General features: G+C 44.3%; 1 protein-coding gene across 4 annotated transcripts in view; it reads right to left on the reverse strand.

The window, feature by feature from the left end:
- The window catches only part of TFDP1 (transcription factor Dp-1), a 105,464-nt gene extending 92,127 nt beyond the window's left edge, over positions 1-13,337 (reverse strand). For 3 of the 4 annotated variants that reach the window (XR_010922717.1, XM_067563650.1, XM_067563648.1), the window contains exons 1-2: positions 13,225-13,337; positions 11,980-12,067 (exon numbers count right to left, since the gene is read on the reverse strand). Coding sequence is in view for 3 of the 4 variants with exons in the window: in XM_067563650.1 (XP_067419751.1) it covers positions 11,980-11,991 (12 nt within the window). In the remaining variant the exon portion in view is untranslated. Of the gene's footprint in view, positions 1-11,979; positions 12,068-12,502; positions 12,584-13,224 lie in introns of those variants that run through there. The other variant, XM_067563649.1, reaches the window with a different exon arrangement.
- Between the last annotated feature and the right edge of the window lie 13,810 nt (positions 13,338-27,147).

Raw genomic sequence — 27,147 nt, forward strand, 5'->3', positions numbered from 1 at the left:
ATTCAGCAACTGGGTCCAGTAAAAGATAACTTATTTAAATCCTATTCCCTTTACCAAAATGTTCTCCTGACCCCCAAAGGGTCAGTCACATTGCCAGAACAATATAACTTTGGATCTCACCCAAAATACCACTGCCAGCCAATCCTTTAGTAACTAAAACTAAGGGTTTATTATATAAAAGGAAAGAAACACATGATAAGAGAGATGTTAAATGGTCAAAGCAATCAGATACATACAAATGACTTTAAAGTACATATGTATCATTCTCGGCAGAATTGTAGAGTTTGCAGGCTTGTACAGTTCCTCTGATGTACATCCAGTACCTGGATGGGTCTCAGTCCTTTGTTTCACAGCTTCGGTTGTAGATGAGTTGATTGAGAGGTAGGAAGCAGGAACGAAGACCAGATGGAGATGGTGCAACTGCATTTTATAGTTTCTGCCATGAGGCTTGTACTTTTTGTACCAAACACAACCCAACAGCACATGGTATGGAAAAGCCTCAGAGTCCCCTGTCCATAGGCATGTCCTGGTGACTCAGAAGGTATAGCCCCTGGGCTCTTTCAGTGGATTCATTGTACATTTTAGTTCCCTTGATGGGCCATTAAGCAGGCTTAGTGCTGCTGCCATCCTGTCTAGGGGTGTCACCCAGAAACCCAGCACAAGTTTGAAACACAAATATACTATACATATTCAGAAATCGTAATACAAAAAAATGACACACACACAAACAATATTATCATACTTCACAAATTATAACCTTTCCAATGGTATCTGACATAGCATATCTAGTAAGATTCATTGTAATTTTGCAATACTGATATCAATAATATTATAAATGATCACTTATATTCCAGACAGTGTCACAGTATAAAATTTTTAAAAGGCTTTAAGCTCTTTTCTGTATTACCATTTTTAGATTAGTATTCTCCACATCAGTAAAGTGAAAAGTGACATTAAGTGATTTCTGCTAGTTCAACATTTTCTTACATATTCATATAGCCCCCATTATTTTAATATCAAGGCACCTCACGGTCTGATGTACTTATCCTCACAATACCCCTGTGAGGTGAGGCAGTACTATTATATCCATTATACAAATAGAGAACTGAGGCACTGAGATACTAGGTGACTTGTCTAATGTCACACATGAAGTCTGAAGCAAAGCAAGGAATTGAACCCAGCACTTAAGTCTAAGACTAATGCCCTAACCACTGGATAATTCTTCCATTCAAACATTTGGAACTGCATGAAGTGTGGTATCTTTCATGATTCCACAGACACTAACTGGAATGCATTGGGAGGGGAACACTGCATTTTATTCAGCAATAAAACTGCATTCATCAGGAAAGATAACTCAAACAGAGGTTGATGATTGCTGAACAGTGAGAACACCCTCCTTCTCAGTAGCCAGAAAGCTGGTTAGGAGTAGAAAAACTGAAGAGTCTCCTACTTACCCTTGCTGCAGCAAGCAGTATTAGGATGGGTGGGGAGAACAAAAAACAAACAAACAAACAAAAAAAAAGACTACTCCTTTCTAGCAGCCAAAGGGTGTCGGATTTAAAAAATGCGACACCTACTAGTGAGGCTAATCTAAAAAAAATGCAATCCTTGCATCTTCCTAGGATGCACACATCCACGCACACGTGCAAGGTTCAAGAACACTACTCAGGTAAGGATTGCAGCACCTTCTACTTTCCCAACTTCAGGGGCAAGGTCAGATAGTTAAGGCTCCATCAACTTTCCTATCAATTTTTTTTACTACTAGTTTTAGTCTTCTGGCTATTACTAGGTGGCTAGTAAGTTTCCAACCACATATGAAGTAGTGGGCAAGAGATAGAGGATAAAGTTGATGGGATAAGTTAGAAGAAAGCACAACACCAAGGAGAGAGATTGTGGTGGGAGAAAAAGTATACAGGAGGTAGTGTAGACTACAGAGTGAAGAAAGCAATTCTTTTCCTATTGTGTTTTTCTCTATGATCTATTAGAAGAAAGCGGAATGAAGCCAAGAAGGGCATCAGACTGCTGTGAGGCAGACTTTAATGGAGCTGAATGTTTCAAATGCAACAAGTAGTCAAAGATCTTCGGTGTGGTAACCTATATTGAGTCCAGGCTATTAGGGGCTGTCAAAAATCTTTTCCAATTTGATGGATAAGTCTTTCTGGTTGATGTTTTCCTGCTCTATATCAGGATCTCTTACATCTACAGGAAGCAATTTCTGTCCTTGGTATTCAACCAGGCAACATATATGCCATCAGACACAGTGCCACTTCAGGTCTGGATGGAGTATTACCCACACTGTTTTGAAATCAGATCCAGATAGTGTGGGAACTGAACAGGTTTCTCAATGAACATGTTAGCAAGTCTGTCAGCAGAAACGGCTTTGATCAATTGGAAGTTATGAAGAGGATTGTGGTTCTGTCTTGCTTCATATTGACTACTATCCTGGGAAATAACGGAATTAGCAGAAAAGAATATAGGAGGCTTTGATTCCACTGCAGAAGGAAAGGTTCTGGTAACAATCCCAGGTTTATGGACCAACTAAAACAAAAGTTCTGACACTTAGATCTGTCTTTGATGGCAAACAGGTCTATCAGTGAAATCCTTTAAAAAAGGAATATGATGGACCTTCACAGCAACCACTAATGACTTGTACTGGATTGTCTGCTCAAGTCCACCAGATAGTTGCTGAATTCCAGGCAATGAAGAGCCACCTGGGTATCCCATGCTGATGGCACCATGTCCAGAGTTTGAAAGCTTCCAGACAGAGGGGTGATGAGCAAGTGCCTCCTTGCTTATTTATTTATGTATCACAGAAATATTGTTTGTCAGGTTCTGTGCTATAGCATTCTGGAGAACAGGTAGAGATCTTATACAGCCTAAACTGATGGCTCATACTCCCAGGATATTTATGTGAAGTCCCATATCTTCTGGAGAACAAATTCCCTTTGCATCTGTAAATAGTCCCTGGGGGCCCCCAACAATCTGTCTCTGACATGTCTGTAATTAAGTTCATTGACAGGGAAAGGCTATCAACAGTATGTCTCTGACCATACGTTTGCGGATTCTAGCCATGATCTCAGTTCTATGATGACATGAGATAGCACTATGACCCTCTTGTTCACCTGGTGGATTTGGTCATCTGGTGTCATTCAGGGAAAAGAGTGAACTGAGCTGAGTTGTAGGGACTACAAGTGAAGTCTGGCAAGTGGCATCACATACATGTATGCCTAGACATATCGCCTAAAAGCCCCAGGTAGTCAAACCCAACTACAACAGCATGGACTTATCTTGATTAACAGCAACAGAAACCTGTCCTCAGGTTGGCATGCCCTCACTGACCTGGACTCGATCACAGTTCTTATAAATTCTTACCATCTGTGATGGGATAAGGGATTATTTTCCAAAGCTCACCAGGATGCCTCGCTGAACCAACAGAGAGAGAGAGAGAGAGAGAGAGAGAGAATTCCAAGTTTTCTGCGTTTTCTACTGGGATCCAACTCTGATCAGTCAGTCCTCGAAGTAAGGGTAAACATGTGTCTTCTCAGATGGGCTGCACTAGTAAGTATTCTGTGAATACTCTTGGTGCCTTACAATCTGAAGGACAGTACCGTGTACTGATAGTGATTGGGCCCCACTGTGAATTTCAGGTACCTCCTGTAAGTTAGGTGGATGGCTAAGTGGAAGTACGCACTCTACAAGTCAAAAGCCATGAACCAGTCCTGAGCCTGAGGATATGGAATGATAGAGGTAAGACATCCTGAATCTGAGGTAGCATATGAATTTGTTCAATCTCTTTAGATCTAGGATAGGATGAAAATCCCTTTTCTTCTTCTTCTTCAGAAAAAGGAAATATCAGGTGCAGAAGACTCTTCCCCTGTACTCCAGAGGTACCTCCTCTACAGCTCTTAGACAAAGCAACAAGGCCACTTTTTTCTGTAACAGACTCTGATAAGAAAGGTCCCTAAAGAGGGTTGGAAATGGATGGCTGTAGCAATGATGTTTAGCACCCATTTGTCAACTCATGACAGACCAAGACTGGCGAAGAGGGACAAAGCAGCTCCCCAAGGTGGTGACAGGCTTTGGATTGGCTCTGATGTAATTCCTAACACTCCCTTCAACCCTGAGGCCTCTGAGAGGGTGACAGAAGATGATGGACATCATCTGGAGTACTGGGGTCTTTCTTGGCAAGTATCCAGATTGTCAATCCTGTGACTAAGACTGTTCCCTCTGACGGGATTGGTATTTATAGCTTCCAATAGGGAGATATGTAGCTCCCCAAGGGCTGCAGAATGGCCTTTGAGTCTTCAACTGAATAGAATCCTTTCTGTTGCTAAAAACCTCCATTCCTTCAAAGGCTAGTTCCTCTACAGTACACTGTTCCTCTTTTGGTGTGCCAGATGCTGGTAGCCATGAGGCCAGTCTCATCTTGACGGCCCTGGCTATTGACATCATGGCCAAGCTGGACACAGCCTTGTCCCTTTGCCAGCTCCAATATATGCTTGTTGATAGGGAGTGTGCTCCTGGCAGGGATTGTGTTGGTAGGGTTTGTGTTGAGTTGGAGGTTGCTGTTATCCTGCCACTACTGCAGCAGAATCAAATTTAGTAGCCCCTGATAGCAGAAAGTTTGTCTGAGGAAGGAAAAGATGCAAGTTGGATGCACACCCTGCTCTGACCAAAGCGCCTGAAGTCACCTCTCACAAGTCCAGAGAATGGGCTGGGTTGGCCTGAGGGGCGGCTTGGTCAAAGCACACAAAATATTGAATCATCCCCCAAATGTAAGTTAAAACTACCTCCACCTGGTGGCATTTTCAGGGACTGAAGCAGTGCAAACAGCCCTTTTTCCAGGCATAAATTCTTCTCCAAACATAGCTGCTCCAGCTGGTGCAGACAGGCTGCAATTAAAATTCCCATACATCAGGAGTTAGTCAAGCTCAATAAGAAACTGTCAGTCAGATCTCCTTGCACATGTACAGTCTCCTGACTAATTTATTTATTTTAATCAAGATAACTCAAATAAAGCAACTTTTAAAAAAAGCAAATTCACACTTCATAGTTTTTTTATAGCTGGGTTGCCTGAAGCTCAACCTCTAGAAGATCACAAAAATGAGTCAAAATTTCTCTAACTAAGAACCTAGGACCATGATGCCCCCTAGAACTTTGGTCTTTTAGACTATTCTTGAAACAATTCTCAGCTATACTTATAGTTTAGATCTGTAGAAAGGTAAGCTTATTGCTTTGAATACAATTATACTCATTGCTCTGAAACTTACTTTTGTCTCCACTTAAAATCACTCTGCCCTGTTCAGCAATAGCAAAGATTATACTGGCCATAGCCCATTCATAAGTTAAATTGCTCCCCTGCCACTCTCTTCCACTAAAGAAAACTTCTAAGAAAACATAGCTATGCATTAAAGCAAGTAATATTTCTAAGTCAACAATATGCTAGTGAACATAAAAATATCTTCACAAGATACATGTGGTACAGTGGCCAATAACAGATCTCTCTGCTGGACACATTGTCAATACCAATGATTTTCTTCTCTTGCAGGGAGCAGCCATATAAGCATAGAATCTCCTGAGTTCCCTCAAGACTACATACAAAACTCAAAATCCTGCAAGTGACTCAAGCACTTGGTCTAGTCTAAGCAGGTATGAAGAACAGGAGTGGCAAGAATTTCATTAACTCATTATACTGGGCCACTCTCCCAAACCTCACTCCTTTACCACAACTACTCTGTGAAGCTGATAGTTGATAGTCTCAGGACTTATTGCTGGAACAGACAGCATCCTCCAAAAGTAACTCAAGCTCAAGCAGAGAGCAACTCAAGTCATGCTCATCCCAGATACTTTACATATACAGAGCACTGTCTAGTCAACTCTACCAGGCACACTAAAGTAAAGAGAAAATCATCAAGTGTTTTCTCCTGCACCAGAACTCCCATAGAGTAGTATGCTATGCCAATGGACAAACCAGCAGGGCAGCAGTGGCAACATCTATCTCCAATAAAAATGTATTGGTACTTGCTGCCTTAGATCTGAATAACACAGATATTCCTTCTTTCAGACAAATTATCAGAACAGTTTGTTTAACATTCCATGTAATAATAGAATATTTTACCAGTTAGAGTTGAACATTATTCATTTAAAAGCCATTTACTTCACCTACAACCTTATCAATGTGTTCTTTAAATGCCTACAGGATTATAAAATATTATTTTGAAATAATCATGTGCCTATCAACAAGGTCGTTTCTTCATTATGATAATGAAAGGTTACTGCTCTCCTGCCTCCATCCAAAAAGGATGTATGGGCAATGTTTTACCTCTTTTTTTTTATTAGAAATTTCAAGTTTTGTATACTCTTTGCTGAAAAACTTAATGAACAACTGGAGAACAAGCAGTATGATGATATCAAATACCAAGCTAGTGAAAAATTATTTGGGGCGATTGATTTTTATTCAGACTATTTAAAAAAATTATTTGAGCCAAGTAAGTGTTAACAAAAAAGTGTCCATAAACAACTTGAACAAGATCTATTTGTTAAAGACTGAATTCTCCCACTTCTTCAATTAAAGCTCCAAATGTGTATTGGAAATCTCCAATGATTATTCCAATGAGAAAGGATAAAACATCATACTAGATATTCCTGATATGTAAAGAAAAAACAGGTAGGAAAAAGCATACAGAAGTGCTTTTAGGCCCTCTTTGTGCACCATAAAGAGAACATACAGCCCTCGTCTCCATCACCTTTAGCGTCATTTTGACTTTTTAAATTTTAGCCCAGATATAACCTTTGGATTCAGATAGCATATATAAATTCTAAGTTAGTTTTCAATTTGGTACTTCTAAATTATCAAAATATAGGCTTCACATTATATTAGTTTAATTACAGATCAATTCATTAGAAACCAACTAAACTTGAAGATAGTCCAGTAAATCTAGTTTTTACAGATATAAATATTCAAGGTATTCATAATGAAGATTTTGTTCAAAAACAGAAACTGTTGCACAAGCATGTGTTTCACAGATCTCATATGACATGCAGTCTGCATAAAACAGTGAAATTGTTATTGATATACTGAATGTATTTCTTTACCAGTAGGCTTAATCAAATAAGTCTGTGAGTGGTGTACAGACTACAAGTTCTTTTAAACAAGCTCAGCAACCTTGTTTCAGGTATTTTCAGTACTTTCTATCCATGGAATGATGCTACAATGCATGGCAACCAATTGTCAAATATTAGATGCTACTTACTTTATACCTAGGGCTGCATGATTATATGTTACCACCACAACTGCCCAAGTTTTCTACAAAGAAAACAGACAAATCTGAGTTCCCACCTGCGGATCTTGCTGTCTGTAAAAAGACAATCTGTCTTCGCTCAAAGAGTAGCCACAGGCCTTGACACTACAGTCGGATTTGTGCATCTGAGCTCTTTTGCCCTGCAGTACCCTACTGACTTCAGTGGTGCCCTGCAGAGGTGCATGGGTCTACTCACACTGATCTTATCACAGGATTAAAGCCTTAAACTGCAATGCAGGAAACCACTCCTCAGCATCTCATTTTGAAGTGTACATTTTAAAATATTTCTTTGGTCAACATATTTACAGATAATATTGTAAAAAATAACTGTATTGGAATGAAATACTTTATTCAAGGTTTTGGTTTTTTAATACTTCTGTTAGAAGTGAGAGAATATACTTTCACCTCATCATCTTTATATATCTAGGGAAGTAGTATCAAACATTGATCCTACAAAGAGCTCCAGGGGCGGAACCTTGTACATGGAATTAATAAAGCTCTGAACAGGCACAAGGATACACCTATTCAGAGTCAGGTGTAGGGTCAGTCTCATTTGGTAAGAAGTGACATAAAACACCAGAATGCTGTTAATTAAAATACTTCAGAGGTATCTGCCTATCTAGAATAATATAAAATTCTTCAATCTAGAGATCAAGAGAATAATTTTGCCAAAATATTTTCAAGAAAAAAAATAAGATGTTGGTGAAACACACAACGTAAAGCAGAACTTTGAGAAATCAATTGGTCCAAGGTTTTGCAAATTCCCTCATAGCATGGATAGAGTTTTACTAAAGACTGTGTCTGGAAAGAGTTGGTCCATGTGAGAGTTATAGAGCCTCCCTGTAACAACTATAGCAATAGCCTACGTGGAAGTTGATATGAAGAAAGCAATTATGCATATTTGACTTTTTAATGCAGTAAGTGTTCTCTCCCCATACATGAATTTCTTCTACCTGGTCCCCTTCTCCCCTAGACACATTGCATGGCTGTATTATTCCCCTCTCCTTTGAACATTCCTCTCCAACTAATGGTTCTAATTTCTGACAGCAGCTCCTGTTTCTTCCCTTCCTCTTATGTAGCAGTTGCTCCCAGACAGACAGACAGACAGACACAAACCACCTGTTCTCAGATGCTTTTACAGGCCTCCTGAGTTTTCTCTGCAATTAGGGTACAGTGAAAACAAGGAGCACTAGCACCATTCAGCCAGTTGGCTCTCTACCAATCAGTTTCAGAACTGCTACGTTATTGATTAGAATTTTTTGAACCATTTATGATGAATAGCATTTCCTTCTCTATTTTCAGACATCAATTCCAGTATACAAGGGACCAACACCTTCTCCGAGTATCATATTAGAGATAGCAGATAATTAGTGACCTAATTGCTATCTCCTCACCATCACAGAATTATTCCTGACTCCCCATATTAGTGTTGTGTCCAGTCTAGTTTAAGTCCCAAGAAATGGAAATTTCACCACTTCTCTTAGAAGAGTTTCAGACTGCTTGATAGTGCCCACAGTAAGTTTCTTCAAGGCCAAAAGATTCTTAAGTATTCCCCTTTCTTAACTGCACACTATTAATCTTGCTAGATCTCACTGTATTGTGATGAATCTGCTGAGAGGTAACAGGTCAACAGAGGATATAGTGTGTTATATCTGCTAAGGGTGAATCTGCTGCAGCTCTTATGACTCCTGAATGAAGGGTGATAGGTCAACCAAGAGGGGAAGATCCCATGGCAGTTGAGAGGACAGTTGAAAACCTAAAGTGACAGCAACAAAAATCAGAAATAAGCCATCAGAAATAAGAGTGGTGGGGTTCTGAGATTCCCTGAGTGTGGCTGGGTCTAATTTGGTTTAAGAGCAACAGAACTCATGGTAGTGAAGATGAGAACACGAACATAGCATAAAAAACACTATACCATGCCCAACTCTGGGACCTCAATTCCTCTCATCAGAAACTGACCTGCTGCAAGACCCTCAGGACTGATCACTGCTAAGGTAAAGGGAAATCATATTATCCTATCCCCAAGACACAAAACACCCTTCAAATACCATGGTCTTTGTTCCCACTCTATTGTCAATGAGCCAGGCTACACTTTCAAGCAGTTATTCCTTTCACCCTTTAAATAACTTTGTCATCATTTCTTTTAATTCAATCAATCAATTTCAGTAATGAGTTGTCCTTGGTCTTTCAGTAATGAGTTCAGTTAGTCTCTGTATAATTCTGTTGATTACCTATCCAATCTATCATGTGATACCTCTGCATTTTTAGCCAAAAGTGACACTGGCCATTTCTGCTGCCAGATCATACTGAAATTTCATAACTGAACTGCTCTCTATCTTTACCTCTATGTCTCTTTAAGCCTTATGGCATTCCAGGTTTCTCCCTCCCATCAATATTTATGTTGACTTATTTTCCTCATAAATATTAACCTGTATTTTCCAAAAAAATTTCATTTGGATTCACCCACCTATGTTTTTAGGTCTCTCTATATCCTTTTGCATTATTTCTCTATCCTCCCTGGTGTTTTCAACTCCTCTATATTAAATATTATCTGTGATGTACTCTTTACTGCCTCTTCCTCGATGAAGATGTTATTTATGACTGGAGTTACCACAGACTTTGCAATAGCTTCCGGGCTTATCCAAGAGAAAAAAAACCATTAGTACTTTCACCAAACTCAATACTTTGCCATTTATCAGTTGGTCACAATCCTCTGGCCAGTTTTCAGTCTACATGACACTTATCTATATCACTTTAAAATTTTCAAATAAAGATTTTGGAAGATTTATCAAATGTTTTAGTAAAATCCAAACGTTCTCTTTACTTAGTACCCTGGTTTAGCTATTAATTTGGTAATTTTTTTAAAAAGGCAATAGATTTTGTTTGGAAAGAAATATTCTTTATACATTCATGCTGCTTACTGTTCAGAGTGCAGTTATCCAGTAAGGTCCCACTCCCGCAGAATTATGCAAATATTTAATTTTTAGGCACATGAGCAGTTCTTCTGAAGTCTATGGGATTATGCACATACTTAAAGCTAACCATGTGCAAATCTTTCCAGGAGCAGGGCCTAAAAATGTAGTGATGCTTTTCCTTCTGTGCTGTTTCATTATTTCACTAAGGACAAAAGTTAGGCTTTGAACTGTAATTATCAGGTTCACTCTTCTTTCACTTTTTAAAAAAATTAGTACCACACCAGTTTTCTATCACAAAATTATACACTCAATTTGCAAATCATCATAGTATCTTATGGTCCATATCATCTGAACTGGATAAGTGACAGCCACTTAAGTTTTCCAAGTACTCTCCTCATATGCTCTTCAATACTAGTCAAGTTCTTCCTCATCTCCTTGTTTTCTAAATTCACACACACTTTAGGAGGGATTTAAACAAAAGGACTTCAGTATCTCAGTCATTTTTAAACCATCTTTTATTTCAATCTCATCCTCATTTATGGACCTACTTCCTTCCCTCCTGCCCATAAGATCTTTAGCTATCTAACATAATTCACTTTTCTTGTCTTTTCCTGGCAAGCCTTGACTAACTGGGTTTTTCTATTTAGTTGCCTCCCCACTCATTAAATGGTTTCTTTAGTTGTTTTTAAACCACATCACTTCTCTACAATATTGATTCATTAAATCAACATTACTGAAGTTCCATCTGCGTCTCACTATTTAGAAGGTTGCAATACCTTCTCACATAATCCTTACAGAATAATCTAAAATATTCTTTTAAAATGCTGTTTTCCTTAGTATTTTTTTGAAATTTGCAAAAAACATATCAATATGGAAATTAAAATATTAGAGTACTTTATTAGCAATGTAATACGTAAGTATGAAAGCCAAATGATATTAAATGAGGACTGAAGTTAGTGAACAGATAAGTTATATTTAAATATTTTAAATGTAAACTAAAACAGTAATTTTTTGGATAGTTAAAGAGGTATTAAAAATAGGAACTGTAAGAATAGATGGTTCAAGAGATAGACCCTCTTTTATTATCGCTCATCTCTAGGAATACTGGCCTGAATTTGGTGGACTATGTAGAAAACAAAATAATCACCTCAGCCCAATTCCTATTGACATTTATCAGGTTCATATTGTTTGTCAGAAGAGAGGTGAAAGAAAAAGAAAGAATGGGCACTGAATTACCCTCTGACTCCTAAACATGTGGTACTTCCTGTACAGCGATGAATTGCAACACTGACAGTGGTGCTCCTGGTGTACCTGCTTTGTCAACAAACAGGTAACTTAATGAAAGGTACTTCACTGACACCCCTCATATTGAACAATAAGTTCATTGTTTTGTTTTGTTTTTAAAGCCTAGCACAACAGTGAAAAGCAAGTTTTAGAATCTCTACTACAAGTACACAAAATGCCTGCATCACAAATGCTTTTCAGCAAGATGGTGGCTTTTTGTTATGTTGCACAGAACAAATGGCTGCAGTCTCTCAAATCTTAAACCTTTTTGTAGTACTAGAGTAATAATTCTATTCTAAACTGTCTATGTGAAAACAGTGACAGATGCACGGCAAACCTATTTTAAATAAGATACAAAAAGCAGGTCTTCATAATGCCATCTGTGGTATGTGTCCTGTTTTGTTTCTACCAGCAAGAATAAGCATTGAAATATTCTATTACCCATACTTCCACATATAATATGAAACAAATATACTTACATCTTTTGCCATGTTACCAGTGCCTAGAAATCAAGTCTCTTAAATGCTTGATGCCCACAGAAGGAAACTGGCACAGTGATGTTATTTTCTAAAAAGAAAGTCAAGACACCACCAGCTGTAACAGTGAAGTGCAGAACTCTGCAAAATCCAATGTATCAACTACAAGCAGATATTTCTCTACTTCAGAACGTGTCTGGCAATATTTAAACAAAGTTTTCTGTCATCATCAACTTACTCTCCGAGATCTGCCTCACAACCCACATAAGGAGAACGACCCTCCCTGCAGCCCGGGGAAGGGCTCACAATTCGCACCTAAGGCCCAGGGGCGCCCCCAGCCCCCGACACACACGGAGGAACCCAGCAGGGCGGCAGGCGGCCTGCGCTGGCAGCCTAAGCCCGCGCTGGGCCGGTCACGGTCCAGCTGTGCCCTCTGCAACACCGCAGAGTGGGTGCGGGGTGAGATTACTGCCCCAGGCCAGGCCTCTGCATGGGGGGGAGGGAGGAAGCGAGCTCTATGCCTGACCTGTCAGCTTCACCACAGACGTTAGGCCTCAGGGGCCAGCCCCCTGACAGCCCCCCACACCCGCACCCAGCCCGGCGGCCGGCTCGGGCAGACGGGCCGCAGCTGAGACGGGAGGCGAGGGAGGACGCGGCGCCTCTGACAGACGGGCAGCCCCAGCGTTACCGCCTCGTAACCCCACCCCACTCCCGGGCCCCGCCAGAACCGCCCAGCCTGGCGAGGGGCCGCGCGAGGCACTGGGCTCAGCTGACACAAGGGCCGGAGAGAGGCACCATCTCTTCCCCCCCCAAACAGCTCAGCAGGGGGGGACACCCCCCCTCCCCGGGCCGATCCCGCGCCCCCTCCCCACGTCCCGTCCGAAGCCCGCCGCCGGAGTAGCAGCAGCAGCAGCACCTCCCACGTGTCAAAGGTGCCTGCACCTGAGCGGCCGCCAGCGGCGGCGAGCACCTCCCCCCCCCCAACCACACAGCGCCCGCTCTGCCGAGACACCGGGGGGGGGAGGCGACTGCCCATGTGCAACGCACAGGCCTCCAATGTGGGGGGAGGGGCTCCCGGACTGTCATCGCCCCCTGCCCCCAATCGGAGGAGGGGGGGGTCCCGTTCCCTCTCCCCCCCCCCCCCGTGTCATTCTCACTCTGCCCTGGCTCCGCGTCCCTCCCCCGCTTCCCCTCTGCTCCCTCCCCCCACCAGCGCGTCCCTCTCCTGCCCCCCCGTTCCCCGCACACCTGCAAAGGCTCCCCCCTCCCCTCGGAGGGCTCCCTGTGTGGGGGCGGGGGCGCAGCCGCCCCTCCCCAGCTCCCGCACGCGGACGCGGCCCCAAAAAATTTTTTCCGTTGGCAGGATTAAAAAAAAAAAAAAAAAAAAATTGAAACTTACACTTTTGTGCGTCCCACCGGCGTGACGCTGCGCGCTGACGTAACGAGGTGTAACGTGCCTCGCACAGGGCCCACGCGGAGAGACGAGTACCCCCTCCACCTCCTCGACTGGGGAAAGCGCATGCGCGGGTTTTTCGCGCCCTTGGAGTCCCCGCCCTCCGCTAGGAGCGCGGGCGCGCGGGAAGCATGGGCGCGAGAGAGGTCAGCTGACTGTTAGTCCGGAGCTTGAGAGGCAGCCGTTGCGCTGTGGTGGCACGTGGTCTCACTCGAGGGGGTGCTGTGTAAGCCGCGCTGAGTAGTGGCACCCGCACAGCGAGGGGAGAAGGGTTGAGGCTGTAGTCTGATCTGCCTCTGCTGATTATGGCAGTGGGGCAACTCAGCCCACTCCTCCTTCCCCTCACCCTGCAGGGAGGCACCTTGCCCAGAGCCTGGCTGTGGTTCACTTAGCAGAACCTTTCCCTTCTGTTGCCGTAATGAATGCTGGGCAGGGTAATGGCATAGCTCACTATCAAAACAAATCATGAGGGTGTTGGTTTCATGGACTGTGACTGCACCCATTGCCCGAGCATTTTGCTAACCAGTCTCTGAGTAATGTTTGTACTTCCTCATCACTCACTGCCCCACCATTATCAGGGCAGGAGCACTTATAATGCCCCGTCTTAAACATGGAATTTTAAAATAGTTTAATTAGAGGGCAAATTGGCACCTCTAGGAGCTCTGCTGGTTGATGCAGACACTGTGAGGTACTGCACTAATGACAGCTATGACCGAATGGTACTTCATAGTAACTTTTATAGCATCTAGATGGCTTGTGGTTTTTTAACCTCTCTTTTTTTCCTCTCCACCATGCTAGGTTTTTTAAATTTAGAGGGCTGTGATTCCATCCGGATCAGCAGACACTGCCCTGACCTTTTTGCTAAATGGTGCATCCTTCAAATGATTGCCTTACTCAGAAGGATGAAGCTGTGACTGTAAAAAAGTGAGTTTGTACTCAAATAAAACTGCTTTGAAAAATGCAAAACTCAAGGTGTTGGGTGCAAAAACTTTGCTTTGAAAAGTGTTTTAGGTTTTTGTGCAAAAGGGAGACATCTATTATTTAAGCAGCAAGTGACAGCTTGAAAGGGAAAGAGGAAAAAATATGCTAGAGATTATTTTTGGACTGAAAAAAAATGGTGACTGATTTATCCCCTTACAAAGAAAGAAAAGGTAAGGAAAAATATTTGGAGATGACATCTGTGCAGACTTAGATCCATGGAAGCCGCCTTACATCAACCTAATAATGTATCAGGACACACTGCCTTGACCTTTTTGCTAAATGGAGCATCCTTCAAATCATTGCCTTACCCAGAAAAATTAAGCTGTGACTGGAAAAAAGGGACACTACCAGGTCCCTTCTGCCAACCTAACTCACCTGTAAGGGCGACTTAATTATTCTACCTCAGTGAGAGGCGTATCACTTAAATTGATGTTGATAGGTCAACAGAGAGGCAGTGCAGATGCAGTGTTGTGTAAGTCGACTGAACTGGACTCCAGGTGTCCCACGATGCTCCACTGTGGCCACTCAAGATCATTTTCAACTCCGCTGCACAGCAGCCAGGTACACAGGAAACAGCCCCTTCCCTGTTAAAGCCCCGGGAAATTTTGAATTCCCATTTCCTGTTTGATCAGCATGGAGAGCTCACCAGCCCAGCTGATCATGGTGATTCAACACACCAAATGTGCTCCAACCTGGAGTACACAGGAGGTGGGATCTTATCTATGGGGAGAAGAGTCTGTGCAGGCATAGCTCCAGTCCAGATGAAGCAACATAGACATCTATGAAAAGATTACACGGGGCACGGTGGAGAACAGCTACACCAGGGACATGCAGCAGTGCTGTGTGAAAATCAAAGAACTTTGGCAGACGTACAAGAAGACAAGGGTGGCGAACAGTCGTTCTCGTTCTGCACCACATACATGCTACTTCTACAATGAGCTGAATGCTATTCTCGGCAACGATCTTACCACAATCCCCGAACACAGTGTGGATACCAGGAGTCTGAGTCCCAGGCCTCCTCAGGCAACAAGGAGGACTTTCTGGATGAGGAAGAGGAGGAGGAGAATTGGAGACAGATGAGAGGGAGATCCATTCTCTCTGAGAGCAAGAAGCCAATTTTAACCCCGGAGCAGTTCATCTGGTTGCAGGACAGCATGATGGCCGAGCATGATACAGGGGAAGGCACCTTTTGTGACTATGCAGTTACAATCAAACTGTAGAGATTACATGTGCTTATTTTTTTGTGTAATATGAAGAAAAAGTGAGATGCAGAGGTATCTGTTCCCCAGTGGCCACTCCAGCTATGCAGAGGGAGCCACTCCAGAAAAGACTTGCCCTAGGATGGCCTGAGAATACTCTAAGGAAGTCTCCAGGAAACTTTCCTTGAGGTACTCTGCAGTCCTTTGCAGAAGCTATCTGGGGAGGTCTGCCTTTCCCACGACAGTCCAATATTAACTCTGCTGGCAATATTGCGGTACACAGCATAGCAGCATAAGGACTAGGTTTGTACCCAGACACTTGCAGCATTTGCTACCTTGCCACCTCTGTTAACTTCAGGAGAGTAATATCACTAGGGCCCTACCAAATTCACAGCCATGAAAAATGTGTTAGAGACTGTGAAATAAGGTCTCTCCCGTGAAATCTGGTCCTTTGTCTACTTTTATCCTATACTAGAGTGTAAAAGCATACAAAAGTGCACAGCATTTTTCAAACTGGGGACCCAAAAGGGGGTTGCAAGGCTATTGTGGGGGGTCGTGTTATTGCCACCATTACCTTTGCGCTGCCTTCAGAGCTGGACACCTGGCCAGCAGCTGCCGTTCTCTGGCCACCCAGCCGAAAGCAGCACAGAAGTTAGGATGGCAATATTGCAAACTCCCTACAATAGCCTTCCAACCCTCTTTTGGATTTGGACCCCCAGTTTGAGAAATGCTGAGTTTTAAGGGGTTTACGTGTTTATATTTTGCCATTTTACAATACATATTCATGCTTTGTTATAAAACTGTGAAATTTAAGATTTTTAGACTGTGAAATTTACAAAAATGGACCGTGAATTTGGTAGGGCCCTAAATATCAGATAGGGTCACCTATGGAAGACAGAGGAAGTTTTCATTACAAGTGCTCATACAGCAAACAATGGCACATGTGATTCCCCCACCCATGGCGATTTCCAGATCTCTCAACCATGGTTTCCCTAACATACCAGTAGTTTGTTTGGCAGGAATCAGCATTGACCTTGGAATCTGTAAATCGAGGGCAACTACTACTAGCAGCGTTAAGGGAAGAGAGGATGGACTTCCTGTGTTTTCTCATGGCCACAAACTAGCCCTCCTGCTCCTGCCCTGGAGCTGCTTTGGACAAAGACCGCAATTTGGGAGGTCTAACTCTGGTCCCTGGTCTCAAAGCAACATCCATGTTGTTGGGAGGGAGGGCATTGTCCATTTGCTCATCTATGTTCCCAACGTGGGTTTCCCACAAGTTTCAGAGCAGGTCCTGTTGCCCATGCTGCTGAGCCATACTTGCTATGGCTGGAACAGCAAATTGGTTCATTGAATAGCCAGGGATTCTGGTTATGTTCTGGCTTGCACTTAAGTATAATAAGGGGAGTGATTTTTAAATAGTAACCTTTCACTAGAAGACCCAGGGTATGCACTGACAATGCTTGCCTTGTGCTTTGCATGCCTTACAGTGGAAAGCTTGGCTTTCAGTGCATCCTCCATACTGGTGGAGAGACTTTTGCAGATTAGAAGGCAGAAAAAGAGTACGAATGATGAAATATTCACAGAGATCATGAACACTTTCAGGGCAGCTGATATGGGAGCTAGGAGGATTTCATTTTCTGAAAAAATGGACAGGGACAGCAGGAGAGCATCCCAGGAGCACGAGTGTTCCACATAGGATGAGATGCTGCGGATTATGAAAGACCAATCGGACATATTGAAGCATCTGGTTGAGCTTCAAGATAAGTAGCTTGAGGCTAGAGTCCCTCTGCAGCCCCTGCAAAATGGCCTCAAGCATCGACCTGTTTCTAATCCCCCTTCCCCAAATGTTGCAGGAAGCAGGAGGAAGTGGAGTATCCCTTCCACTCAATGCCAGGGGAGGGTACTAAGAACAGAAGGCAGCCATTCAAAGACCTTTGATGGGCAAGATGTCTATGCTTTCGCAGACAAGCTGCATTTGTTTGTCCGCTCCAAATTTTACACATTGATTGCCCATAGTTAAATTATTTTTTGTTCTTTCAGATTCTTTATGTTTGTGCAATAAAAGTCAAAATTTTGCAAATGAAATATTCTTTATTCCACTCATGGGGGTTTGGGGCAGGAAGGAGAGGCACAAGGAAACTGATGCAACGGAGGGGAAGGTATGGGAAGGCACAACGCAGATAAGTGGTGCACATTACTGTGGTTCATTACTGAACGGGTTTTCAAAGCCAGAGTGCAGAGCTCCTTGCTGGGCTCTTATTGGGTTGGTATCTGGCTGCTCAAAGTTACATGCCAACTTATCTACTTCCATGCCCCACTCCTACAGAAACTTCTCTCCCTTTGCCTCACAGATATCATGGAGCACACAAGAGGAAGTGGTAACAATGGAGATACTGCTTTCACTGAGGTCTAACCTAGTAAGCAAACTGCACCAGCAACACTTTAGATGTCCAAAGGCACATTCCACCACCATTCTGCATTTGCTCAGCCTATTTTTGCTCCTTACCAGTATCCAGGTGGCCGGTGTACGGCTTCATGAGCCGTGGGAGCAAGGGGTAGCCTAGGTCTCCCATGATCAGTATTGGCATTTCAACATCATCAGTGGTTCTTCTTCAAGTGCTTGCTCATGTCCATTCAGAATTAGGTGTGTGTGTGCTACATGCACTGGTGCTGGAAATTTTCCCCCTAGTGTATCTGTAGGGCCATCTGTAGTGCCCTCTGCAGTGGCGCGTGTATGCGCTCATATATAGGGCACTGCTGGCCCCCCTCCCATGATGGTGCTGGAAAACTCTCTTGCTCCTGCAAACTACAGTATTCCTAGTGATTCTTCGTTTTATATAGTATATATAGTTACTGTTTTAGAGTTTGTTAGTTAGTAGTTAGTGGCTGGTTAGTTAGTTGTTTACCCAGGATCAGGGCATGCCCCAGTCCCCGGGTTTTAAACCTTGCGCCTCGTGCAAGAAGCCTATGTCTTTGAGTGACCCACACCAGCACTATTGAACTGCCTTCAGGAAGCTCATCTTTATGAGAGGTGTAAAATCTGTAAGGGGTTTCGCCCCTGGACCAAGAAGGACCAAGACATTAGGATCAATTCTCATGGAATTGACTCTCAGACTGATGTTGGAGCCACGGTCAGACTTCGCACCAAGTATGGTGGCATCGACCAGAAACGCTCCCCAGGTGCCAGCACAGCACCGATTGACATTACCAGCACTGAGAAAGAAAAAGGCACATGCCAAGAAATAGACGAAGTCAGCTAAGAATAGCTCGGGCACTATGGGGAAAGCCGATTTGGCCCCAAGAATATCTCCGCCCATGAAGGCGTCGAGCCTGACTCAGGTGCCACTGCCAACTCTGGGGAGTGGCGCCACTTACTGGTTCCTTTTACGCCTGAGGTGTTCCAGGCAATGAAAGGACCTGTAGGCCTTGCTGGTGCTGCCTACACCGCAGGAGGGTAGAACAAGGCACCAAAGTTCAGATGCCCAGACTGGGAGCCAATCGAAGGGAAAACCAACGCTGGTTCCGCCACTGCCCCTCCCTTCCATGCTGTGGTCACCAGAGTCCCAGCACCACTCCCCAGTACCACATCAGCAGAGGTTGGGGTTGAGTCTTTGGTCTCCGGGTGCCAGGCGCCAGTCACCAGATCACTGCTACTGGACCAAAGAATGCTGGAGTCCATCTCCAGAACAGTGGCACTCGCCAAGCTCCCAGCACTGCCTTGCGAGCCCTCGCAAAGAATCTCCAGAGCCTTGGCACTGTGAGAGCCTCTACAAGAAACCCAAAGACAAGTTGAGGTTTACGCATGAGCAGCGCTTGGATTCTCAGCACTGCTTCTCATCTCCGGAGTCCAGGTGCTTAAGAAGCAGTGTGGCAAAACACGCAGAGTCAAAACCCCATGGTCGCCAACACTCAGCTACTTGGGAGAGGAACTAGTTGTCCCCCCAAAAGGACAAGTTCTCAAGCAGCCCACTGGGTTCCCCATGCAACTGCAGATGGCAGGGTGGCCACAGGGACAATGACCAGGTCCCTGGCAATTTTGGAATCCGTGGGGGTTCACTCAGACAGGGATGACATATGCGCAGTCATTTGCGAACTCCTTGGTATTGCAACCCTCTAGGGACCCTGGAAGTGTATGTTGAATTGGACTGAGAGGACTCTCATTTGGGTAGTCCCTCAGTTGCCCCCCAACTAGGGAGGTAGATCCAGCTCCCCCTCAGGTTCCTGCCTCCCCATCTTCCTCGCCAAACAAGGCTGTCACTGGCCCCTCCCATGCTGCCCCTCTGGATGACTACAGGGCACGTCAAGACCTGTTGAAGCAGGTAGCAGCTAACCTGGGTCTCAAAATAAAGGAACGTTCTGAGCCAGTAGATGAACTCTTTGGAGTCCTGGTATCTACAGCTCCTTCCAGAGTGACAACACAGCAACCATGTATTACATCAATAGGCAAGGAGGAGCCAGGTCTTCAGCCCTATGTCACGAGGCCTTGCGTCTGTGGGAGTTCTGTGTGAGCCACAACATCTATCTGGAGGCAGTCCATCTACCAGGTTTAAAAAATACGCTGGAGGATCGTCTGAGCAGGTCCTTTTACTCTCACCAGGAGTTGTGAGGAGGTAGCCAACAGCATTTTCCAGAGGTGGGGAACTCCCCAAGTAGACCGCTTTGCTACCAGGGAGAACAAGAAGTGCATCCGATACTGCTCCTTCTTGGGGGCGGAGGGCACCTATCAGACGCCTTTCTCCTGTTAGGGGAAAGGAGTCTCCTGTACACTTTTCCCCCGATACCTCTCATACACAGAGTCCTCTTAAAGATCAAGAGGGATGGAGCATGAGTCATCCTGATAGTCCCGGCATGGCCCAGACAGCATTGGTTTGGGATGCTGTTGGCGCTCTCGGTGGGCTGACCATGGTTGCTCCCAGTGAGGCCGGATCTTCTATATCGAGTTCAGGACTGGTTGCTCCACCTGGATCTGGCCACTCTGCGTCTGAAAGCATGGATGCTCCACGGTTGAGCAGGGATGAGTGCCACTGCTGGCCCAACTCCAGAGGATCCTGTTGAAAAGCAGAAAGCCTTCTATGAGAGCATCTTATTTAGCCAAATGGAAGCGCTTTACCTGCTGGGCGGTGAGTCGAAACATCTCACCAACTGAATCCCCTATTCAGGTTATCCTGGATTATCTGCTACATCTGAAGCAGGAGGGCCTGGCCTTCGCGTCTATTAAGGTACACCTGGTGGCGATTTCGGCTTTACACCCTCGGATCCAAGGCAGGTTGGTTTTCTCCCACAAAATGGTGTCCAGGTTCCTCAAGGGCCTAGAGAGACTTTTTCCGTAGATATGGGACCCGATCCCTCAGTGGAATCTAAACCTAGTCCTCTCAAGGCTTACAGTACCAGCGTTTGAGCTGTTGTTCCCTCTTGCTCCCTCACGCATCTGTCCTGGAAGGTGGCATTCCTGGTGGTGATCACCTCTGCACGGAGGGTTTCTAAGTTAAAAGCCCTGACCTCGGAGCCGCCATACACGGTTTTCTTTAAGGACAAGGTATAGCTCCATCCTCATCCAACTTTCCTGCCATAGGTGATTTCCCACTTCCATGTGAACCAGGACATATTCCTGCCAGTATTTTATCTGAAGCCTCACAGATCCAATGAGGAGAGGTGTCTTCATTCTCTTGATGTGAGGAGAGCATTGGCTTTCTACATCGACTGGACCAGACCCTTCCACCGCTCCACACAGCTTTGTTGCAATCACTGACTGGATGAAGGGATGTCTGTTGTCGTCTTAGCAGATCTCATCCTGGATTACGGCCTGTATTTGGACCTGCTATGAGCAGGTGGGGGTCGCACCCCTGACTTCTCTGTCCACCCACTCAACAAGGGCGCAGGCATCTTCAGCAGCTTTCCTGGCGCGTGTACCCATTCAGGACATATGTAGAGCTGCTACATGGTCCTCAATACATACCTTTACGTCTCACTATGCCATCACGCAGCAAGCACAGACGATGTTGGGTTTGGCGGAGCAGTACTGCAATCATCACGTCTATGAACTCCTGCCCGCCTCTGGAGGCACTGCTGGTAAGTCACCTAATTCTGAATGGACATGATCAAGCACTCAAAGAAGAAAGAACGATTACTTACATTGAAATTGTTGTTCGTTGAGATGTGTTGCTCATGTCCATTCCACAGCCCACCCTCCTCCCTTCTGTCGGAGTTCACTTTCCTGAACCCAGATAGTCCAAAGGACTCAGACCCCAGTCCAAAGATGCCCTGCAATGGTGAGTAAACTGAGGCAGGGGCTTTTTGTGTAGTATTTATTGTTTTGTATGATCTGTGCTTTCCTGTGCATTGTATGATTAAGTATAAAAGAACATTAAGATGTTGGACTCTGGACAAAGTGTGTGTATGTTAGCTGCTTCACAAGTGCTGTGTGCTCTGATAGTATTAAATTGTAACCAGAAGCTTCACACCTTTTGGACTGAATTCTGGGAGAGGATAGTTTAAGTATAAGAGAGTCTGAAGGGCACCATTGCACCTAGAGGGACTGGAGGGCAGCAGGTGCTAGCTCTGAGGATGCAATGCTAGACAATGGGTCTGTTCCCTAAGAATGTGCCAAAGGACCCCAACTTTGGGGCAGTGGCTGGACTCTGTTCAGGCTCCAGGAGTTTAAAACACCTGGGGGATATGGATGGAGCCAGAGCAGCAGAGGCTTAGATTCCCCTCTCCACAATGCTAGTGTGTAGCTGGAAGGGGCTGCTCACTAGGTTCTGTGACACATGCAATCGCTTGAAGAAGAAATTTCATTAGCTGTTGGATTGCCTGGGCCAAGTCAGTGCTAAGAGGATCATCACAATAGATTCTGGCTTGATTTTCTTGAAAACTCTTGGTATGAGAGGAATTGCTGGGTACATATACAGCAACTACATAGTCCATGCTATGAAGAATGCATCCATTCAACCCCCTCTGCAACAGATTTTTTTTGCACTTCATATTCTTTTCAGCTGCAAACTGAAGTCTATGTTCGGGAATGCCCTTAGTTGAACACTGTCAGGGTGATGGGGTCCTTTATTGACCATTAATGGTTTTGGAGTCTGCTAACATATTTTCTAACTCTGGTAGATGATGGGCTGAAATTCTTACTTGATGGGATATCCAATTCCACAGAATGGCCACTCTGGGGACACTAGTATGAAGGTGGTGCCTCTTGCTCCAACATGTGGGCTTGGGAGAAAACTGGAGGGAGGAGCCAACCAGAGACTTCAGCTGGAAGAGCAAAAGCAGCCATAGGGACTTCAGGCATTGAGAACTTTCTACAGTTTTGACTGGACTTTCTCTGCCCTGTGCTGATTGGCTGTTTGCTCCATCCTTCCTCCCCCTCCCCGTCTCTTCACCTTAGCTTCATTCCACACCTGTTCCTCTTACTCTCTTCTCTCCTGCCCTGTTGCCCTTACTTCTCCTTTCCATCCCATTTAGCTTATCCCCTCCTAAGTGAACCCACCCATGTTACACAAGAACACCTTAATGCCAGCTGGCAAGGGCATCACAGGAACGTCCTGATTCTGCTATGTACGTTCTGATTCACCAAAGAACATCCTGTAAGATCTTAAATGAAAGTAAGGGTCACACTGGTCATTAATATTGTTGTGAAATATATGTATACTATAGATACTATGTAGGAGTTATGTATATATATTAAAAACATGTTTTAAAGTCTGTATCAAGACAGAGTGGAAAAAAGGTTTTCTATCAGACAAGGGATGTTTATTCACTGTACCTCTGTTGAAATGTGTTGTTTTATTCCCAATGGGTCTCCCATCACCCAGCTAAACTGAACTGAGATAAATGACAGAATTTCAGAAAAGTACTAACATGTAAAGAAACACACAGAAGGGGAAGAGAAGTTTTATCTGGAGATATAATTTAAATGTTTGCTGAACTATATTTGGGGAACAAAGAAGACACGCTGTAATGCTGCCCCAAAAAGTAAATGGGCAGTGCATTTACATTCATGAAAGTGGGAGCACAACCAGTCCTGTTTGGAGATGCTGCAGAAGACTTTGAGCAAGAAACTCTTCTTTGGACAGGAGGTTAGCCTGTTTAAGTTTCTAGAAAGTATGTTATGATTTTGTTTTATATGTAACCTTTTGTTTCTATTGTCCTTACTACACGTTTGTACTGTGCCTAGCACAATGGGGCCCCACCCTTGGTAGGCACTTAGGCATTATCATTATAAAAATGATTAATAATTATAGCTTCCTGGCACAGAAGAGTAGATCTGGCTCCTCCCAGTTTGTTTACATAAAACATCACTATCGTATTGTCAGTCATTACTTGGATGTTCTTGCCCTGGATGTAAGCAAGGAAAGTAGCACATGCCAGATCATTCTGAGTCCTAATATGTTGATGTGCAAGTGAGTCTCTTCTTGCAACCACATCCCTGAGCTCTGAGTTTGTCTACACGAGCCCCCCCCCTCCCAAAATAGAATCGTCCATCACTATGGACTTCATAGTGAGCGATGGAGAAAAGGGAATGCTCTTGCAGACTTGATCTGGGTTCTTTGACCAATGTAAGGACAATAGGACTTCTTGTGGAACCTGAACTGCCAAGTCTATATTATGTCTGTGGAGACGTGGACTTCAACTACCCTTGTAAACAAAGAAGAGGAAGTCTGGCAAATTGAGTCACAAATGTGTATGAGGCCATTTGCCCTAGTAACTGTAGACATGTTCTCACTGTTGTTGGAGGGTTTGTCTGTAGCTGGTATGAGGAGAGACACATTGTTGAAACTGCTTTATGGTAGATATGCCCTCACTGTCACAAAGGGTCTACCAGAGTAGATATGACAATTTGGGGAATCTATTTACAATGTATGAATTCTGGTTGATATGAAATTGCTGTATCATCACATGCCTCAGTGTATGTGAAATCTGTCATTTGCTGGCACATATGTGTCACATGCCTGCGAGACCAGGAACAATGGTCAGTTCTTCAAGAGGTCCCAACAGTTCTTGAAATGATGGTCAAACTGACTACTTGGCATCAGCCTTGTACTGGGTTGCAGTCCCTGTGGAAGGGGTTGCAATCACTTATGGAATGTCTCCCTTTTTCTGGATGCTTCAACTGGTCTCTGATAAGGCTGATAGTACGATGGAGCAGAAGATTGCCTAGAATTCATTTGTCTCGGTTGTTTTCATCTGGGCAGAGGGATATAAATGTCCAATGACCACAATGTAAGGGCTGGTTCACATTGCGCGATTCGGCGGCAGTCGATGGGAGTTATGCAAACTACGCAGAGTAGTTTGCGTAACTGACGTCGACTGTTTTGCTTCCCTTCTGCGTGCTGTTCTCACTGCGCTGAGCCGATGGGAACAGCGTTCCCGTCGGCTCAGCGCTACGCTACTTGAGGGGGTGGACTTACTCAGTCAACTTCCTGATCGATTGAGCAGGTCTCACTGACCGCTCAATCAATCAAGAAAGGTCGATCTGGCGGCGGCGATTTTGCCACTGTCAGTCTGAACGTAGCCTAACTTGATAATCTTTCAAAGAATGTAGTGCATCAGTTTTGGCACTAAAAAGTTAATTCCCTTCAAAGCAAAGAGCTTCCATTGTATTCTGGACTTCTCTGGGAATCTGGAAGACTGCAGCTGCATAACATATGCTAATTACTGTTGCCATTAACCTAGCTGTAGTATCTGATGAATCAAAAGCAACTTGACCTCTTTGGAAGGAAGAGCTATTCTTCAGCTAGTCTGCAACTTAAAATAGCTAATTACCAAGTCTCATTTTAAAATTGACTATCTTAACTAGCACAGGGTGTCAGAATTTCTAGATAAAGTCTATGTTGTAAATTGACTTTCTGTGATCTCAGTTCCTTCTTAGCGCCTAATGGGACTTGATCTAAAAATTTATCAGCTGGCCTCAAAATCTACTCCTAAATTACTAGAGAACCCAGTGTCACATGAGAATAGAAATACTCAAATTCCAAGGAAGGGATTTGGTGTCTTCTGCCCTTTTCAAAGTTGATGATATCAGTGCTGGCAATTTCCAGAGTAACAGAGCAGATTCTAATAGACCTTCAGTAATAGGCATTGTAAGTCTCAAGTAAAACAGACTGTAAAATGTCCAACAGTTTGTGGACCTTATATTGGACTATCTCAATAGGAATCTCCAGCATCTCTGCCATCCTATGTAGATGGTCCTGGAATACCCTATAATAGTCAGGAGAAGAAATAAATGGTATAACAGCTCCCTCTGGAGATGAAGAAAGTATGCACTGGAACCACACCAAAGGACTGCTGCTGCCATTGCTCTTGCTGCTCCTCTTCTGACATCTGAGCTTGCTTAGCCTCTACCCCAGAGAAATGGGAGGGTTTTTGTTGTTGTGCCTAGAGGGACTCGTGTGATGAGGATGACCTGGCTCTAGCTGTCACAGAGGAGCCTAGCTTGATGAACTCTCTAAGGTGCCCAAGTAAGGCCAAGAACTAGGATCATATGGATAGTGTATAGGTGGCCAGGGGAGGGTACAGCTAGGAGACCCTTCTCTATATTCCCTGTGCCCTGCTATGACTCCTAGTATTGTAATCTTTAACTGAATAATAAGGGTCAGGATTCTGTTTTGGGAGAATAGGCAGGTGACCCATCCCCCCTAATATCTGGGGCAAAAGAAAAGTATGAATATTCTTGAAGAGGAGGAGCAGATCTGATTGGAGATTTTTTATTGGTGCTAAGGATGATCCTAGTACCAAAGCTTGTGGTTAGCAGCTCAGTGATCTTCACTGAGAAAGAAAGCAATTGTGTTTCAGGCAGGGTCAATATAACCAGATCACCCAGCATTGTAAATCTCCTAAAAGCAGACTAGACATAGCCAACACCAGGCTGGGCATCGCCAGTGATATGGAAAGTAGACTCCAGGCCTAAGTCAGATATAGAATGATGTTGGTACTGGATATTTAATATCAGGTTCCCTGAGGTCACTAGAGGAGCCTTGGTCAGGCCTTGAGCTACCTTGTTTTAAAATAGAAAGAGGATATTTCTTTTGGCAAGCAGTTTAGATGGAGACCTGCATCCATGCTCCCTAGAGCGGTGCTGAGACCATTATTCCATATAGACTACACGGCCATGTAGCAAACTTGTATATACCACACAGGTCAGAAACCATGTCACTCATGTCTCTGTGTTGTCCCAGCAGGGACATAGTATGGCCTTAAGAACCTGCTCTGCTTGACACCTCCCTGTCCCCTTCTGACAGGGCATGTGCCACCCCCATCTTGCTGCAGGAGGAGTGGAAGTGCTTCCAGTCCCCAGGACTTGCTTGGATCAGTGTGAGGTGGCAGTTGCCTTAAGACACCCCTTGCGCAGGAGTGCAGGTAAGGGGCCTGATCAGGCTTTGTGGTGCTGGGCCAGGTCTGTAGAGGCTCTGGAATTGTGGCCCGTTGGGGCCAAAGCACCCCCATTCTTTGGCAGTTGGGTTCCAGGGACGTGATTGCTGCTGCTGAGAAGTGGTGCAGGAGGGAGTTGCGGTCTGGGTCTCTTCTGGGAACACCTGG

The sequence above is a fragment of the Emydura macquarii genome, unplaced genomic scaffold (genome assembly GCF_026122565.2).
Source record: "Emydura macquarii macquarii isolate MOO-44397 ecotype Brisbane River unplaced genomic scaffold, CSIRO-AGI_Emac_v2 contig_2531, whole genome shotgun sequence".
In the NCBI taxonomy this organism is placed as follows: Eukaryota; Metazoa; Chordata; order Testudines; family Chelidae; genus Emydura; species Emydura macquarii.